Source organism: Eulemur rufifrons, chromosome 6 (genome assembly GCF_041146395.1).
Source record: "Eulemur rufifrons isolate Redbay chromosome 6, OSU_ERuf_1, whole genome shotgun sequence".
Lineage (NCBI taxonomy): Eukaryota > Metazoa > Chordata > Mammalia > Primates > Lemuridae > Eulemur > Eulemur rufifrons.
The window spans coordinates 4,640,341-4,660,054 of NC_090988.1; the positions used below are offsets into that span (position 1 = coordinate 4,640,341).

General features: G+C 43.6%; 1 protein-coding gene across 1 annotated transcript in view; it reads right to left on the minus strand.

Moving 5' to 3' along the window:
* Positions 1-273: 273 nt before the first annotated feature.
* Positions 274-19,714, minus strand: part of LOC138383660 (NACHT domain- and WD repeat-containing protein 1-like) — a 50,690-nt gene continuing 31,249 nt past the window's right edge. The window contains 8 exon segments of the mRNA XM_069468661.1: positions 274-575; positions 2,142-2,247; positions 4,744-5,294; positions 7,021-7,297; positions 9,164-9,318; positions 13,014-13,104; positions 14,159-14,431; positions 17,183-17,391. Coding sequence (XP_069324762.1) covers positions 274-575; positions 2,142-2,247; positions 4,744-5,294; positions 7,021-7,297; positions 9,164-9,318; positions 13,014-13,104; positions 14,159-14,431; positions 17,183-17,391 — 1,964 coding nt within the window.

A 19,714-nucleotide genomic window follows, 5' to 3' on the forward strand; every position in this document is an offset into this window, starting at 1 on the left:
TGAGGCCAGGACTTTGGTTTAAACTGTGGGAAAGGGAAGCCCTCTTTTCTGTTAAACTTGGAGAAAGTAGCATGTTGGCCACCATGTTGCTAACCTGGGGGTGGAAGATCTGAGACTAAAACCAACAATGAGGAAAGAAGAATAGAAAGATGGGAAGAGATAATGTCTGGGTCAAATAATCTGAGGCCTTGGGTCCAGGTATACACTTCACTTCACTTCAACCAGACTAAATGATACTAATTCATTGGACACCCATGCCCCCACAGGGGGTTTCTACACAATCAGGCAGACTTGTGAGCGTTTGTTTGATTTGGATTCATTTCCCTGGGTACTTTCTGATCCCAAGTCCTGGGGTGCTCCTGCAGCAGCAGACAGCTCTTCTCTCTGCCTGGATTTGACCATACACACTGCCTTCTTGAAGTTTTTGAGAGGGTCTTGCTGCGAGGCTCTTGATGAAGGGCACTGGAAACGCTCTCGGATGAGATAACCATGTCTGCTGGGGGCAATGAAGCCATTGGAGGTTGGAATGATTCTGTTTACCACAGCATGGACAAACTGGACAGCCAGCAGTGTGCCTGTGGGGGCGAAGAGCAGGGCACAAATGAGAAAACTGGGGTGCATAGGTCCAATCGTACACATTCTAGAGTTGGCTGCATGGGGTCAAATTTTGGCTCTACCCCTGACTAACTAACTTAGGCATGACATTGAGAAGGACTCTTAGAGTCCTTCTTGCTTTATCTGCAAAAACGAGAATGATAACAGAACCTACATGCCCCGGGGAATCTTGAAGATTTAAAGACATCATACTTCTAAGGTGCTAAGTATAGGATTTTGACCCACAGTGAGCTTAGTAAATATTATTGTTGGAGGGAGAAGAAAAAGAGGTTGTCAACATGCCCAGGATGAGCTTTTAAGGCCACAATCCTCAGACCTCATCTACTGAGCCATCTGTGACTTTTTTTTACAAGATATCTTTACTACAATGTATTAGACTATAATGTATTCAACCACAATGTATTAGATTAATGTAATAGATTAAAATGTATCAGATTACAATGTATTAGGCTCTACCTAATATTCTTAGCTGGTAACTTGCTCTGTGACCTTGAACAAGTCCACTTCTCCATTTGTCAAAAGAAGATAGCAATGATACTTATCCCCCCAGGGTCATCAGGGTTCAGAAAGGTAATAAATGATGAGAGTCTTCTCTATAGGAGACAGTGCAAAAAAATGACAAAGGTGAGCACCAGAATCAGGTAGGTGAGCTTCAAACCTCAGCCTACCAGTTACTCACCATGTGACCTTGGGCAAGTCACCTAGCCTCTCAGAGCCTCAATTTTTGCTCTGTAAAATGGGGATGACTGTTGAATTAAATGATTCAGGGATTATACCAAGTATACAATATAACTCTTGCTCATATGATGTTGGTGTAATATTGAACAGACCAAGCAACAAGGGGGATTTCAAAGTGATTGGTCTTAAAACAGGCTGCCCCTAACATTTATAGGGCCTGGGGCAAGAGAATACATTGAGATCCACATCCTATATGGCAAAATATGGAAACGCTGCAAATATAGTGAATAACTCTCTATCCTCCTACATTGATGAAGGTATCTTCAGAACCACCTGGAAGGCTGGGATTAGATTGAGAATTCTTGGGCTCTTAAGAGTTTAGTACTGGAATATAGCGATGTGGGAGAACCAGTACCTGCTGTTTGTGACTTGTTCCCACTTTTTCCAGTTTTGTCCCACACTGTAGGGCTCTCACATATATAGATATGAACCCTCCACTCCAGCTCAGACATCTGAACTCTACCCATACCACCCGATGGCTACCTCCTGAGCATAGGGGAGCACACACCAGGGACACTGTTTACCCTCAGAAGGATGACCCAATGGAAGAAGCCTGTGTGTGCCCTAAAGAGGGCTCAAGGCCATGTGGGGAGGGTGTTCGGGAGTTCCACAGCATCGGTCTAGGAGAGAGGTTGTGAACCCATCCCCTTGGCTTGAAGACACCTCCCTAAGCTAAGGAACCCAGCTAGATGAGTACATAACAGGGCACTCTAATACCCAGGACTGAGGACAGAGCCCTCTGTCTCCAGATCAAAGCTCAGTGCTGCCCTAAAAGCAAAACAACTTACCATCCGACACGCTCCAGACAATTATGGAGCGATCCTTTAAGCCTGCAAAGATGTACTTGTCATCCTTGGAGAAGCAAGCGCATTGGACCCCTCTGCAGTAAGAGCTCTGTTGAAATAGACAATGGGATCCTGATTCCAGACTGAAAGACACCCAGGAGATCAGCTCCAAGGAGCCAGGCTTTTTTTTTTTTTTGGAGACAGAGTCTCACTGTTGCCCCTGGTAGAGTGCTAGTGGCGTCATGATAGCTCACTGCAACCTCAAACTCCTGGGTTCAAATAATCCTCCTGCCTCAGCCTCCTGAGTAACTGGGACTACAGGCACCCATCACCATGCCTAGCTAATTTTTCTATTTTTTTGTAGAGATGAGGTCTCACTCTTGCTCAGGCTGGTCTTGAATTCCTGGCCTCAAATGATCCTCCTGCCTTGGCCTCCCAGAGTGCTAGGATTGCAGGCATGAGCCACCATGCCTGGCCAGGAGCCAGCCTTTGAAGCAGCCCACAGGGGAAGGATCAAGTGAAAACCTGGAAAGATGGGTAACACAGCATTCCCAGGAGCAAGGCACACCTCCATGGAGATTGGATTGAAAGGTTTAGAGCCAGTTTGCACTGGAGGGTGGGAATTATACAATTCAACTTCTTAAATGACTTTGGTTATATAAACATTAGCTAAGATTGTATTTAATTAAAAGCTGTGTGCTTAAATAAATAAATAAAAACTATGTGCTAAATGCAGTATGGCATCCCAGATTACATCCTAGAACAGAAGAAGACAATGAGTTGAAAAACTGGTAAGATTCTAAATAAAGTCTATAGTTTAGTTGACAGTATTGTTCCCATATTAATTTCTTAGCTTTAACAACAACACTCTAGTTACATAAGATGTTAACATTAGGGAAGGTGGGTGAAGAAGGTACTTTGTACTATTTTTTCAAATTTTCTGTAAATCTAAAATTATTCTAAAATTAAGCTGATTTAAAAACAAAGCTGTGTGTATTTAACTGTTGTGTTGAAATTTCCCATCTCAGCAAGGCAAAATACTTACATCCCAGTCTCAGTAGTGGCTTCATAAAAACAAGTAAGTCAGGTGGGACAAATATCTTTTAAGATGAAACTATAAATATGTGTTCTCTCTCTCTCTCTCTCTTTCTAAGAGACAGAAACACACTGTGGCTCAGGCTGGAGTGCAGTGGCTCATAGCTCACTGAGTAGCTAGGACTATAGATGCATACCACCAGACCTGGCTAATTTTTCTTAAAAAAGTTTTATAGAGAGGGGGTCTTGCTACATTCCCCAGGCTGATCTCAAATTCCTGGCCTCAAACAATACTCCTGCCTTGGCCTCCCAAGTAGCTGGGATTACAGACATGAGCCACCACACCCCATCACTCTGTTCTCTTTGTTACAATATCATCTCCCTATGTTTATTAATGATTTTTACATCTTGCAACCTAACATCTGACCTTAGTTCTCCATCTGAAAAGCTGGAACAATAACACCCACCCTACAAGATTGTTGTAATAATTAAATTACATAAAAATAGTATGACATATAGTATATATTATATTGCATCCATATATAAATATATAATATATAACATATAACATGTAATATACTCTTAAGAATAATATTGATACAAAAATGGTAATAGCTCCTTATAAGAGGACCCTAAGACACTCTGCTGGTTTCCCTCCTCCCTTTGCAGCTGCTGTTCCTTCTGCCCAGAATGCTGTTCCACTACACTTGCACACCTTTCTTACACAGCAGCCCTTGCCTCTATCCACCCCCTTTACTTTGCTGTATTTTCCTTCAAATCTCTTATTACTCTCTAACCCATCAGGTATTTGTTGCTTTGTTTTTATTTCACCAACATTTATTGAGCACCGAGGAAATGTCAGGACCTCTCTTAGGGACTGGGGACACCTCAGTGACCAGAACGCAGAAAACCCTAATGGTTCTCCCACAAGAAAGTGGCTCCAAGACTTGGGACAGTGTTTCTCCTGGTCCCAGCTGCCTCCTTGGTGCCAGAAAGGGGCCAGACAGAGGTCATGCAATAAATATCAGTGGAATGAAAGGACAGTAAAGAACCAGGGTGAGAAGAATGAGTCAGTGCTATTTTGTTCTTTGAAGATTTTTGGCATTCCTTTTGGGTTTTTTAAAAAATATTGCATTAAGGCTGGGCAAGGTGGCACGGTGGGCCACGCACTGTGAAGCTCATCTTGAATTTCCACTTGCACGCCTGAAGGTCCCAGAGTCCCAGCACTTTGGGAGGCTGAGGCAGGAGAATTGCTTGAGGCCAGAAGTTCAAGGCTACAGTGAGCTATGATGACACCACTGCACTCCAGCCTGGGGGACAGAGTGAGACCCTGTCTCTAAACTAAACAAATAAATATTGCATTAACATATTAGTTATCTGCATTGCTGAGTTTTTTGGTACCTCCTTAAACTTTGTTCCCAAGCCAAGTGCCTCACTTTCCTCATCCTCATTCCACCCCGGTCCCCCCACCCCTGCCCCGGAATTAATAAATGATGGCTGTTTATTGGTTTTCCAAAGCCAGGATCTAGCGCCAGGATCTAGTGGGACCAGGGTGTGGCAGGCCACGCACCGTGTAGCTCATCTCGAATTCCCACCGGCACGCCTGCAGGTCCCAGAGACACAGCAAGTCTTCCTCGGCCCCACTGACCGCCAGCTTCTCCTTGTGGCTGACCTCCACGCAGGTGACTCGGCTCCTGTGCGCCTCCAAGGGGAACACTTTGGAATTTGCGCACTGGTAGAGGAAGAGGTCGCCATTAGTCATGCCGTAGACCACGCGGTAGTCACGCAGCACGGCCACGCTGGATATGGTCTCCGGCAGCTGGGTGTAAAAGGTGTATGTTGGCCCATCGATGACCGGACAGGGGTCCCCAGGGCTGATGTCCAGGACCAGGACGATGTTGTCATAGGCAATGGCCAAACGGTCCTCACCCTTGCTCAAGGACATGCAGTTGATGGCTTTCCGGGCCTCGGGAGGGGGGATGCACATCACATCCTGCCTGGAATTCAGGGGGAACACCAGGACAGTCCCCGAAACAAGGCCAGTAAAAAGGAGCTTGAACTGCTCAGCAACCTCCAGACACCTGACCTCATTGGAAGTGTCCAGGACGTCTTGTTCCTCACCTGCCAGGGGAGAAGACCACACCGAGAACTCATCACAGAGGCATTGGTTCCCTGGCTTTCCTATTTTTTTTTACATTTATTCTTATTTTATTTTTTAGAGATCAGGGTCTTGTTTTGTTGCCCGGGCTGGAGTGCAGTGACGTCATCAAAGCTCACTGCAGCCTTCAACTCCTGGACTCAAGCAATTCACCTTGGCCTCCCAAAGCACTGGGTGTGAGCCACTGTGCCCAGCTGGTTTTCATATTTTTAAGGATTTTTAAAACACTTTTATTACCTGTAATCTTCAACTTGGGTACTACAGATTTTTCTGATTCCATTCCATTCTCCCAACAATCTGAGCTTCCCCCTCAAAATACACACACAGAGTCTCACTCTGTTGCCCCAGCTAGAGTGCAGTGGTGTGATCATAGTTCACTGCAGCCTTGAACTGCTGGGCTCAAGCGATCCTCCAGCCTCAGCCTCCGGAGCAGCTGGGACTACAGGTGCGTGCTTCCATGTCCGGCTAACTTTTTCTATTTTTAGTAGAGATGGGGTCTTGCTCTTGCTCAGGCTGGTCTGGAACTGACCTCAAGCGAGCCTCCTGCCTCAGCCTCCCAGTGTGCTAGGATTACAGGCAGGCCACAAGCCGCCCTGCCATGCCAATCTGAGCTGTTGAAAATGTAACTCATATCATCTCAGGCCCCTGCTTAACCCTCAGAAATGCAGGGTGCTGGGGCGTGGGGTGCGAATTCTGGCTTCCCACCACGACCCTCGGGACATAATACAAACTCCTTTCTACTGTCCTCAAGGCTTCACGTGACCTCTCAGACCTCATCCTAAACTTTTCCTTTACGAATGTCTTCTGCAAAGGGCCAGGTAATAAATATTTTTGGTTCATGAGTCCTATAGACTCAGTTACCTGCTGTTGTACCCCACAGGCAGACGCAGATAGTATGTAAACAAATGCATGCTTCCGGCTTTGGCCCTCAGGCTGCATTTGCAGACTCCTGTGTCATTGAACACCACTCTCCATTGCTTTGTGTCCCACTCTGCTCCCCAACTCACAGACAGGCACCTCGAGACTAGTAACCTCGTCTGACCTGTGCACTGCCAACCCCTCAGAGCCTAGGCTAGTGGGTTGCCACTGAAAACATATCTGTCTGGGCCGGGCATGGTGGCTCATGCCTATAATCCCAGCACTTTGGGAGGCCAGGGCAGGAGGATTGCTTGAGTCCAGGAGTTCAAGAGCAGCCTGGACAATAATGAGACTCCTTCTTTATAAAAAAAAAAAAACCTAAAAAAATTAGCTGGGCATGGTGGTGTACACCTTTAGTCCCAGCTACTCAGGAGGCTGAGGCTGGAGGATCACTTGAGCCCAGGAGTTTGAGGCTGCTGTGAGCTATGATGATACCACTGCACTCCAGCCTGGACAACAGAATCAAACCCTGTCTCAAAAAATAAATAAATAAATAAATAAATAAAAGGGGCCTCAGGTAGCTCCTTTGTCACCTTTGTCCATGTGAGGACAGAGCAACAGATGGCTGTCCATGAACCAGAAAGCGGGCCTTCATCAGAGGCCAAACCTGTCTCCACCTTGACCTTGAACTTCCCAGCCTCCAGAACTGTGAGCAATAAATGTTCATTGCTCCAGCCACCCAGTCTATGGTAACTTGTTACGGCAGCCTGAACCGACTAAGACAGCTTCAATTCTGACCCACACACATGACTATACTTATATCTCACAAACCTTCTGCCAAGTCCCAAATGGTGACTTTGTTTTTGTCCCCAATTTTGGGGAAGTAGACGTAGCTTCCATTGTGGGACACTGCAGAGAGGCCGGTGCGGTCCAGAAAGGGGGCCGATTCCTGGGGTTTCTGAGCACTGGCGAGATCCCAGACTTTGAAAGATGAGGACTGCCAGGAAGCAGATGCCACCAAAGCCCCACCGCGGGCCAGCAGGCTCACAGGGCCCCCGGCACCTTCGAGGATGTGCAGCAGGGTCCCCTGGTCCGACAGACTCCACACCTGAGGATAGAGAATAGGAGGGCAGATGTGACGTCTTCCTTACACAACTGTAGCTTGGAAACAGGCTTTATTAAGCCCATTTATCCACTTACGATGAATTTTTAGGCTGCAACTCAAGGGACTTCACATCTCCCCAACCCCTTAAAGTTCCTCATGCCTCACTGATCAGCTACCACAGCAGTTCCCAAAGCATGTCCCGGGGAACCCCTGTGGAGTACCCCTGGGCTCTTTTAGGGAGTCTGAAAGATAAAAACTATGTTCATAATAATTCTTTTTTTTTCTTTTTTATTTCTTTTCTTTTCTTTTGTTCATAATAATTCTAAGATATTATTTGCCTTTTTCACTCTCTTCCTCTGACAAGTAAGTGGTGGAGTTTTCAGAAGCTACATGATGTGATATCACACCAAATATGAGAATGCAGAATCAAACATGAGGATCTGTATGTCTTCTAATAAGCCAAACATTAAAGAGATTTGCAAAAATGTGAAACATTACCACTCTTCCCATGAATTTTTCTTTTGGTTTTAAGAAACGTATGGATTTTTCTTTAGATAAAAGTATGCTATTATGTGAATATCATGTTAATTAATTAATGGATATTTGTGTATCCATAATGAAATATCCCTTTTCATTTTTAATATGGTACATATTAATAGATACAAAATGCAATGAGGGACCCTGGATTAGATCCTGGAGGACATCATGCCAGGTGGAATAGGCACCGAAAGACAAACACTGCGTGATCTCATTTATATGTGGAATCTAAAAAAGTTGAACTCACAGAAGCAGAGAGTGGAATGATGGTTACCAGAGGCTGGGGTGATAGGGGAGGTGGGGAGATGGTGGTCAAAGGGTGCAAAATTTCAGGTAGACAGGAGGAATAAGTTCAACAGGTCTGTTGTACAACGTGGTGACTATTATTAATAATAATAACATATTGTATACTTGAAACCACTGAGAGTAGATTTCGTGTTCCCACCACCCACACAAAAATGAGAAGTATGTGCGCCGATGCATGTTAGTTAGCTGCATGGAGCCGTTCCACAACGTGTACATATTTCAAAACATCATTGTGGTACACCATAGATATATACTTTTATTATTTTTTTTGAGACAGCCTCACTCTGTCGCCCCAGGTAGAGGGCAGTGGCATTAACATAGATCACTGCAACCTCCAACTCCTGGGCTCAAGTGATCCTTCTGCCTCAGCCTCCCGAGTAGGTGGGACTATAGGCACATGCCACCATGCTGGCTAGCTTTTAAAAATTTTTAAACAGAACACCCAGCTAATTTTCCTATTTTTTGTAGCGATGAGGTCTGGCTCTTGCTCAGGCTGGTCTCAAACTCCTGATCTCAAGCCATCCTCTTGCCTCGGCCTTCTCGAGTGCTAGGATTACAGGTGCAAGCCACTGTACCCAGCCAAATATATATAATTTTTGTCAATTTCTTAAAAAGCTGGAAAAAAATAGCTCATAAGAAGGAGAAATTAAACAAAAACAACAAGAAGAACTTAAAGAGCTCCCGAGACTAACATGTTACCACGTGCTTCACTCCCCAGCTTTGACAACTTTGAACTTATCGAGAATTTTCTTCCCCCACAACCCTGCTCTGCTCTGAAGGCCAAAATCTTCCCAACATTTCAGGCTCCGTTGGGAACACCAATATGAGCATTTTAGTATTAAATAATTCCCACCCACATCTGCCATTGGTGCAGGAGACACCCTCGTGTCCTCTCAATGAACTGCTATATTTTACCTCACTCATTTGTGTGGGTTTCTGTATTTTGCAACTAAAAACAAATCCCTAAAGAATCACATTTTCTATTCCAGAGGCGGAGGTGAGGATGAGGGTTCCTGGATCTCCCACCTGAATGAGTGCATCGAGGGACCCAGTGACGATCAGGTTGTTCTTTGGACCAAAAACGGCTGTCTGGACTGTGTCCTCGTGTTGCAGATCGGTGGCCATGAACCGGTGAAAGCCCTGCGAGTCGGCCAAGAATATGCGCACGGATCTTCCAAACCCTGAAACGGCAGGGAGCTGGGCTTACTCCTCTTGTGCCTGGAGAAGCTTGAGGGTAAGGCGTTCAATCACCAGGGATGTTCTGGAGCACCTGCTGTGTGCCGGGAAGGTGGACGTGATCCTTGGGGAGGGAGCGCCCCCTGCTGACCTCCTGGTTTGAGACTTCAGGACTCTGGGACTATGAGACAGACAATCCCTGTTGTTTTAAGCCCCACCCCCCCAAGTTTGTGGGCTAGTTTGTTACAGTAGCCCCAGGACATTTGAGCCGGTTTAAGTGGGATTAGGAGGTGGCAGCCACTGGAAAGGTGGGAACAGCAAGAGAGTGTGTTTGAAGAGCTGCAGAGAGGCTGGTGCGGCTGCCAAGGAGTGAAGCAGGGGGAGATGGAGGATGAGAAAGCGTGGCTCGATTTAACAAATAAACAAACAAATACCAGGACATCCAGTTAAATTTGAATTTCAGATAGACAATGAGGTTTGTTTGTTTGTACTTTTTTACTAGTACAAGTATATCCCAGATAATTATGCGGGACACACTTACCCTAAAAACTTAATTTGTTGTCTATCTGCAATTCACATTTTGCTGAGGGTTTTGTATTTTTTATGGCAACCCTAACCCAGGGGACTTGCTCACTGGCATTCCAAATATGATCTGAGTGATGTTTTGTTGAGAGGACCCCTGGCAGGGCAGGGAGGTGCACAAAGGACAGATTTGCGTAGGGTCACTGAGGCCCCGTAAAGGACACAAATGGGCCGGGCAAGGTGGCTCACACCTGTAACCCCAGCACTTTGGAAGGCTGAGGCGGGAGGATCCCTTGAGGTCAGGAGTTGGACACCTGAGTAACATAGCGAGACCCCATCTCTACAAAAAGTAGGAAAATTAGCCGGGCGTGGTGGCATGCACCTGTAATCTCAGCTACTAGGGAGACTGAGGCAGGAGAATCGCTTGAGCCCAGGAGTTTGAGGCTGCAGTGAGCTATGCTTTTGCCACTGAACCTCATGTCTGGGCAACAAAGCAAGACCCTGTCTCCAGGAAAAAAACGGAAAAAGACTTTTGTCCTTGGAACAGCACGGGTCACCAGTTGATTTGCCCCTTTCCGTTGGCACCATCAGCTCAGGCGCCGTGTGTGCCTGGTGAATGTGATACCATTCAAGCGGGCGTCCTGCCCTGGCACAGGCACTATTTGCTTGTAAGATAGCTGTGCCATCAATTCTTCCGATATTCAGAAACAGCATATTGGTGAATACACAGATGTTCTGATGCAGGGAAGCATCGTGTTTGAGAGCGTGGAGTCAAGCCAGACTCTGGGTTCAAACCCCAGCCCCTCCACTTACAGCTGTGTGACCTCAGGCAAGTTACTTAACTTCTCTGTGCTTTAGTTTCTGCATCTATCAATGAGAATAATGAAAGTGCCTACCTCCCAGAGCTATTGTTGAGAAGTAAAAGAGTTAACACCTGCAAATCCCTTAGGACAGGTTCTGACACACTGTAACCACCCAAGTATTAGCGACTGTTATGACAGTAACTCTCATGAGTCGCTATGCTATGTGCTTCACATGCATCATCTCATTTTAGCAACTGTCTGATGACACACGTCTACCGTACAAGGATATCTATCTGCATTACATTCTTGTGCACAGAAAGATTCTCAGCAGGCCTGGTTTGACCACATGCTGCACATGAAAGGTTTGCCCTTGACCTACTCCTGGGAGGTGACCTCTAAGCACTTAGAATGTGCTGTCTGATAAGAATGGTTTGCTTACCTGGAGGGTTTGGGTTACACCAGATGGTAACGAAGTGATTTATGGTGGGAGCTTTTGGACATACGGTATCACCTTGACCTATGGGGGGGCTGTAGGCTAAGGGAAGCCCCCCCTGGCCGCCCTGGAGCAAGGACAGTCAGCCATGTCTATGTGACCGACTCCCGGAAAAAACCCTGGATACCAAAGCTCAGGGGTAGTACACCATGGCTATTGTCACACATTGTTGCTGGGAGAATTAAGAGCTGTCCCCATGACTGCACTTTGAGAGGAGAACCAGAAGCTGACACACCTAGGTCTCCTGATCTCTGTTGCATGCACCCCTTCCCTTTGCTGATTTTATTTTTATTTATTTAATTTTCTTTTTCTTTTCTTTTCTTTTTTTTTTTTTTTTTGGAGACAAGGTCTTGCTCTGTCACCCAAGCTGGAGTGTGGAGTGCAGTGACATCATCATAGCTCACTGCAGTCTCCAACTCCTGGGCTCAAGTGAACCTCCTGCCTCAGCCTCTCGAGGAGCTGGGACTACAGGCATGTGCCATCATGCCTGGTTAATTTTTCTATTTTTTGTAGAGAGAGAGTCTCACTCTTGCTAAGGCTGGTGTCAAACTCCTGATCTCAAGTAGTCCTCCCACCTTGGCCTCCCAGAGTACTAGGATTACAGGTGTGAGCCACCATGCCTGGGCCCTTTTTTTTTTTTTTTTGAGATGGGGTCTTGCTATGTTGTCCAGGCTGTCCTCAAACTCCTGAGCTCAAGGGATCCTCCTACCTCAGCCTCCCAAGTAGCAGAGCCCCTTATTTTTGTCTTGTCATAACACCAACCAGAATTTCTCCTGGCTACCTAATTGTCCCTCTTTCCTGCTAGACTGGAAGAACCTAACAGCTGGGGATTGTGTGGACGGACTCATCTGTGTACAAAATCATCCCTCCCTATCCTCGAACCTGGCCCACTCTATCTCTGTGACAATGTGGCAAGGATGATAACTCCTATTTCAAAGATAATAAAGTGAATCCCAGTCATTTAGGAGATTCCCCAAGAACAGGGATTGGCAAACTACAGCTCAGGGGCCAACACCAACCTGCTGCCTCTTTTTGTATGCCTGTGAGCTAAGAATAGTGCCTGCATTTTTATTTGATTTTATTTTTGAGACCGGGACCTGCTTTATTGCTCAGGCGGGTCTCAAACTCCTGGGCTCAAGTGATCCTCCTGACTCAGCTTCCCGAGTAGCTGCGACTACAGGTGTGCACCACCACATGTGGTAGTTTGTATATTTTTAAGCGGTTAAAAAAAATCAAAGTAAGATTCATATTTCATGACACATAAAAATGATATGGGATTCAAACATCAGTGTCTGTAATAAAGTTACATTGGCACATGGGCACAGCACTTTTTAAATAGTGTCCAGACCGGGTGTGGTGGCTCACGCCTGTAATCCCAGCATTTTGGGAGTCTGAGGTGGGAGGATTGCTTGAGGCCAGGAGTTCAAGACCAGCCTGTGCAACAAAGCAAGACCCTGTCTCTACATAAAATTAGAAAAATTAGCTGGATGTGGTGGTGTACACCTGTAGTCCCAGCTACTTGGGAGGCTGAGGGAGGAGGATGGCTTGAGCCCAAGAGTTTGAGGCTGCGGTGAGCTATGATCAGGCCACTGTACTCCAGCCTGGGCAATAGAGCAAGATCCTGTCTCAAATAAATAAATGAACAAACAAATAGATAAATAAATACTGTCTATGGTGATTTTCATGCCACAAGAGCGGAGTTGAGTCGTTACAACAGAGAACATCTCATGTGGAGTGCAAAAATGTTCCCTGTGAGGCCCCTTTGCAGGAAAAGTCTGCTAACTTCTCACCTAGGACTCTTCTTTGTCTCCAAGCCCCACCCCCGTTCCCACCCCACCCTGATCTGCTTCCTTGATCCCCCGAAATGAGAGCCAAATGCTACCTGCCGCGAGAAGGGACTCATCTTCAGAGACCACCAGGAACCCCACAGCATCTGGAAGCTTCTCCAGCAACCTGTCTCCTTCTGAGGAAACCTGTGCAAAGTCAAGGATACCTGTCAAACATTTCCGTAGGGTTGAGGGTTAAGCGCTTGGATTGGACGCAGGGCTCTGCAACTCTAAGCAAGTTTCTTAACCCCTCTGTGCCTCAGTTTCCTCCTCCTGTTAAATGAAAGATGATCTCAAAACCCCTTATCAGAGATATGGTGGGATGAGAAGTACATAGAATTATTGTTCAGCATATAGTCAGCCCTCCCAAAGTAGCAGCTATTGTTATTGTTGACATCATATTATTGTTGTAAGCAGTCAGGGGCCCAGAGAATATTCCAGCACTCCTACTGGCATCTGGTGGGTGGAGGCCAGGGATGCTGCTGAACATCCTATAAAGCACAGGACAGCCCTTGTAGCAAAGAATGATCCAGCCCCGGACGTCAATCGTCTCAGGTCGAGAACCCCTGCTTTCAGGTAACTTAAGAGTAGAAGTTAAAATCACAGATTCTAGAGCCAGACTGCTTGAGTTCAAAAATCACTCGCCACCTTTATGACTTTAGGCAAAGGACTTCACCTCTCCTTGCCTCAGTTTACCCATCCATCACAGACATAATGACAGCAACTACCTCATGGTGTTGCTTTCAGGGTTAAATACGTTCACAGGGCCGGGCGAGGTGGCTCATGCCTATAACCCTGGCACTCTGGGTGGCCGAGGCAGGAGGATCACTTGAGCTTAGGAGTTTGAGATCAGCCTGAGCAAGAGTGAGACCCCGTCTCTACTACAAATAGAAAAATTAGCCAAGTGTGGTGGTGCATGCCTGCAGTCCCAGCTACTTGGGAGGGTGAGACCGGAGGATCACTCGAGCCCAGGAGTTTGAGGTGGCAGAGAGCGATGATGACAGCAGTGCACCCTAGCTGGGGTGACAGAGTGAGACTCTGCCTCAAAAAGAAAAAAAAAAAAAAAAAAGAAAAATGAAAAAAGAAGCCAAGTGTCATTTATTAAAAGATATAAGGCAAGATCCTTTCTCCCAATTTCTAGGACATCGGAGCACTTTTAGGCTGATTTAATTTTCTCATCACAGTCAGTCAAGTTGCTTACCAAAGAGATGGAGCCGCTGCTAAACCCAGTGACCAGCTTTCCTTGTTTCTGACCTGAGACTGCACAGGTAGGGGTTTCTTCTTTGATGCTGGACAAACGTTGCTTCCCCTGCAGTTTTCCCGTGGCGGAGCTCCACACACTGACCACGCCACCCTTGGACACTGCCATCAGCCTGGCCTGGGAGGCCAGCACGGCTGTGCAAATCCAGGGGTCAGAGGCGTCTCCCAGGATATGGAAAACCAACTCCGCAGTTTCCAGGTTCCAAGCATTGATCTACGGAATAAAGAGGAAATGACATCTCAGCAGGAGACCTAGACTGCACGATTTCCAGACTCAAATGCAAGACCTGTTCTTTTTTTATGGTGTATGCGTTTTATTTTCAACACTACCAGTTCAGAAATAAAAAAGAGAGGGAGGCCGGGTGCGGTGGCTCACACCTGTAATCCTAGCACTCTGGGAGGATGAGGCGGGAGGATCGCTTGAGGCCAGGAGTTCGAGACCAGCCTGAGCAAGAGCCAGACTCTTTCTCTACATAAAATAGAAAAATTAGCTGAGCGTGACAGCACATGTGCCTGTAGTCCCAGCTACTCAGGAGGCTGAGGCCAGAGGATGGCTTGAGCCCAGGAGTTTGAGGTTGCTGTGAACTATGATCACACCACTGCACTCTAGCCAGGTCAACAGAGCGAGACCCTGTCTCAAAAAAAGAGGGAGTGGATCCTATATTGGATCCCAGAACAACAACAGAACATGTGAGAATAATTGATGAAATCTAAATAAAGTCTGGAGTTTAGTTGACAGTAATTATTAATATTAATGTCTTAGCTGTGACAAACATACCCTTGTTATGTAAGATAGTGACATTAAAGGACACTGAATGAAGAGTGTATGAGAACTGTACTATCTTTATAGCTTTTCTGTAAATCTAAAATTGGTCTAAAATAAAAAATTTTAAAAACAGAAAAAATAATGTCAGTGGTGCCATATGCATTCATATATATATGTTCATTACAAGTTTTCATGTTCAATTTCACCTCCCCCAAAGTATCTTTTCATTAGCAGTAACCATCTAAATATTAAACACTTGTCCATTAGTTCTACATCTGAGGTTTCAATTAAATAAATAAGCAGAGATACACACAAAGATATGTGTATAAGTAAAGTTATTTCAGTTATTTGTAAGATCAAAGGACTGGAAACAACCTTTTTGTCCAACAACAAAGGATTAGTTAAATAAACTTCAATGAAGCCAGACGATGGACTCTTGTACAATCACTAAATATGCTGTTTTCAAAAAATTAAGGTTATGAGAAAATGCTTATGAGCTCATGACATATTAAGTGGGAAAAACAGCTTTATAAAACTGTGCATGTGTGTGGGTTTTTTTGTTTTTTTGAGACAGAGTCTTACTCTTTTGCCAGAGCTAGAGTGCAGAGGCGTCATCATAGCTCACTGCAGCCTCAAACTCCTGGGCTCAAGCAATCCTCCTGCCTCAGCCTCCCAAGTAGCTGAGGCTAGAGGCACACACCACCAAATTGGGCTAATTTTTCTCTTTTTTTGTAGAGATAGGGTCTCACTATTGCCCAGGCTTTTCTCAAACTCCTGGGCTCAAGTGATCCTCCCACCTCAGTCTCCCAGACTGCTAGGATTACAGGCGTGAGCCACCTTGCCTGGCCCCAAGTATGTATTTTAATCCCAATTTTATTTTATAGACATAGTCACACACAAACACACACTCACGCACACATCACATAAAGCAAAATCATATAAATGCTAACAGTGGTTTTTTTGGGGGGGGGTCATTTCTATATATTTTATTTTCTAAACTTTTGGTGATAACAAAGATTTTTAGAATTGATTTTGAAATCAATCAATACTTCTCTAATATTTCAGCCTGCCCTGTCCAATAAAAATATAATGCAAGTCACATATGACTTTAAATATTTCATTAGCCACCTAAAACAAGGTAAAAATGAACAGGTGAAATCAATTTTAATAATATATTTTATTGAACCCAATTGGTCCAAGTATTATCACTTCAACATGGAATCAATATAAAAATTCCTATAGGGATAGTTTATATGATTTTTATTATACTAGGTCTTTGAAATCCAGTATGTGGGAACAGCCCCATTTCAAACGTTCAGTAGCCACATCTGGCCAGTTACTCCCATTCTGGATAGCACAGTTGACAAGCGCCAATATTACTGCCAACAACCACCAATAACTAATGCAATACAATAATTAAAAAATACTAATTTTTTGGTGCTTACTATGTGCCGGGTGTTTTGCCGTCATTATCTTATGAGGAAGATGAGAAAATGAGACTCAAAATGGTGAAGTGACATGACCAAAGTCACTCAGCTCTCAAGAAACTCTACTGACAGTTAAATACAGATTGTTCCGCCTGGCTTTAGTTACTAAGCTCTTACCCACAATGCTATTGTGTATATCCCTTCATAATGCTATCAAATTATAGGGTGTGATTTACATAAGGGAATAACACAATGGAATATACATTGTTTCCAGATGCACACGGAACATTTACCAAGAGAGATCATAAAACAAGTCTCAATAAATTTGAAAGGATTCACATCATGCAAATGGAATTCAACTAGAAAAAATGATAATGGAACATTATCTGGGAACCCCTCAAATATTTGGAAACTAATAGCACACTTCTAAATGGCCCATGGATCAAAGAAGAAATCAAAAGTGAAATGTCAATGAAAACACAACATATCAAAATTTGTGGTATGTAGGTATAGCAGTACTTTGAGGGAAATTCGTAGCACTGAATGACTATATTAAAAAAGATGAAAGATCTCAAATCTTAGGGTCAGAAAAACTATCAGGAAGCCAACCATGAAGTTTGAAACCTCTTATAGCACTCTTTCAAGTAGTTGTGTACTCCTGGCTACATTCCCCATGCATATATGGGAACTCCTCCTTATAGAAACAGCTTATTCCTGTCTTTGAAGGCTCTGGTCTCGGTTTTCCTTTACAAACAGGGCAGGTGTTTGTTACCTTTGAGCCAGATGCTGAATATACAACCTTGTTTGCTTCATCCACGTGAAGGCTCCAGATCTGAGGTTCAGTGGGAGTTTTCGAGCCTCCATCCCAAATGGTGAATTTCTCCTGACCAGAGAGTAAATTCCACAAGCGCAGCGTGTGGTCCCTCGAAGCAGAGATGGCGAGGGTCCCATTGGCAAACACTTTCACACACCTCACCTCTCCTGCAGTGGGCCAGGGTGGGAGAGAGTATATTAGTTGGGAACATTTTGACCTTGCAGCTACCAAAAAGCGTGTTGGCTTGGAAATACCTTGGTTTACCAAAGAAAAGATGGATGGATTTGAACATATCCAAGTTGAACATAATGGAATGTGGCAAAGTAAAATTAAGAGCACAGTAACTAGTTGGGATTCAATCAGTTGCCCCAGATGTTGAATTTGTAATAAACAAAAGTAACTAAATTTTATGAAGATTTAGCATCCAGGAAATGTCTAAAATTAATAAATGTTTAAAAAGGGTAAAATTCTGGAAAAATTATAGGACGTCTCTTATAATTTTTATTTCCTAAGACAAACATAAAATTTGGAAGACATAAAGGGGAAAAATTGACCAAATGGATTACGTAAAAATGTAAAACTTCAGGATGATAAAATGTAGTTGAAAGGCACATGACAGATTGGGGGAAAATATTTGCAACATATAACAGACAAATGGAGACTATCCTTAATAAACAAAAATTCTCACAAACAAATAAGAAAAATGCAAATAACCTATTTACTAATTAGACAAAGAATAGAAACAGGAAGTTTACAGAAATAGTACAATTGGAGAGTAAGTGTTTGAAAATAATACTCAACTTCACTGGTAATCACAAAAAGGCAAAATGAAACACCAATGTACTATTATAGCCCACCATAGGGGCAAAAATCTTAAAGACTGATCACTTGAATTCTGGCAAAGATACAAAAAAATCAGTTACCTTATTACCTTGCTGATGGGAGTGTGAATTGATAAAACTTTTTAAAGGATAATTTGGTAACATTTATTAAAAGTTAAAATGTGCAGTCTCCTAATTTTGAATAATGTTCTACACTATAGTTATGCAAGATGTTGCCATTGGGGGAAGGTGAATAAAAGACCTGCAGGACCTTCCTGTACTATTTTAGCAACTTCTTGTGAGTCTCTAATTACTTCAAAATAAAAAGCTAAGAAAAAGGGAAAAAAAGGAAAATTATGCATATGGTTTGACTCAGAAATCCCATTTCTAGGAATGTCTTACTGTTATTTCTAGTAGCAAAGTGTATAAAGATGTAGAAGGATTTAAATTGTAGCATTGTTTGTACCAATAAAAAATTATCCAGGTGTGGTGGCTCACACCTATAGTCCCTACTCTGGAGACCGAGGTGGAAGGATCCCCTGAGACCAGGAGTTTGATACCAGCCTGGGCAACACAGCAAGATCCCATCTCTAAAATTAATAATATAATAATAATAAGACCAAAAAATTACAAACAACAAAACTGTCTATGCAAAAGAAATTGGTTTAACAATATACTGCATCCATAAAAAGAATATTATGCAGACATTAAAAATAATGATATATACATTGACCCAACCATAATTATTATTGTTATAACAGTCAATATTTACTGAACATTTTCTATAGGCCATGCATATTTGTAAGTGGTTTACATGCATGAATCTCCTTTAATCCTCTTAACTCTATGAAGTACTATTTATTTATTTATTTTTAGAGACAGAGTCTCACTCTGTCACCCCGGCTTGAGTGCAGTGGCATGATCACAGTTTACTGTACCCTCGAACTCCTGGGCTCAAGTGATCCTCCTGCCTCAGCCTCTCAACCACAGGCATGCACCACCATGCCCAGCTAATTTTTTAAATTATTTGTAGAGATGGGATCTTACTGTGTTGCTCATGGTGGTATCAACCTCCTGGCCTCAGTGATCCTCCCATTTCGGCCTCCCAAATTGCTGGGATTACAGGCTATGAAGTACTGTTATTGTTACTGCTTATTTATTCAGCTTTCTTATGAATATATATTTCTTCTACAATTTTTGGCTATTAAAAACAATGCTCACTGGATATTTTAATACATGTGTACATGTATAAAAGTTTCTCTTTATCCTTTCTCCACTAAGGTTCTGTGAGAATTAAATCCTACTGCTCAGGCATCCATTATGTGCAATGAATTGATTCTTTGCTATGCATCTAGAATGGAGCTAGCTACTGAGAAGGTAGTTGTTCAAATTATTTTCTGTAGGACTGAGTTTTTACATAGAACTCCAATTTAGAAAGACTATACACAAATAAGTGAAAGGGGAAGTTTCAAAAAAGTATATAGAATATAATACTTCCAATCAAAATTTTACTAGCACACCAATTGTATGCACTGTTTTTCAATAAACATCTATGTAGTAAAAAAACAATTTTTTTCCTCATTAATGTTATAACTAAACAATGTTGAATGAAATTATGTTATCTGATGTTATTTAAACTGTATGTTGTTTTATTTCAAGTCAGAGTTTC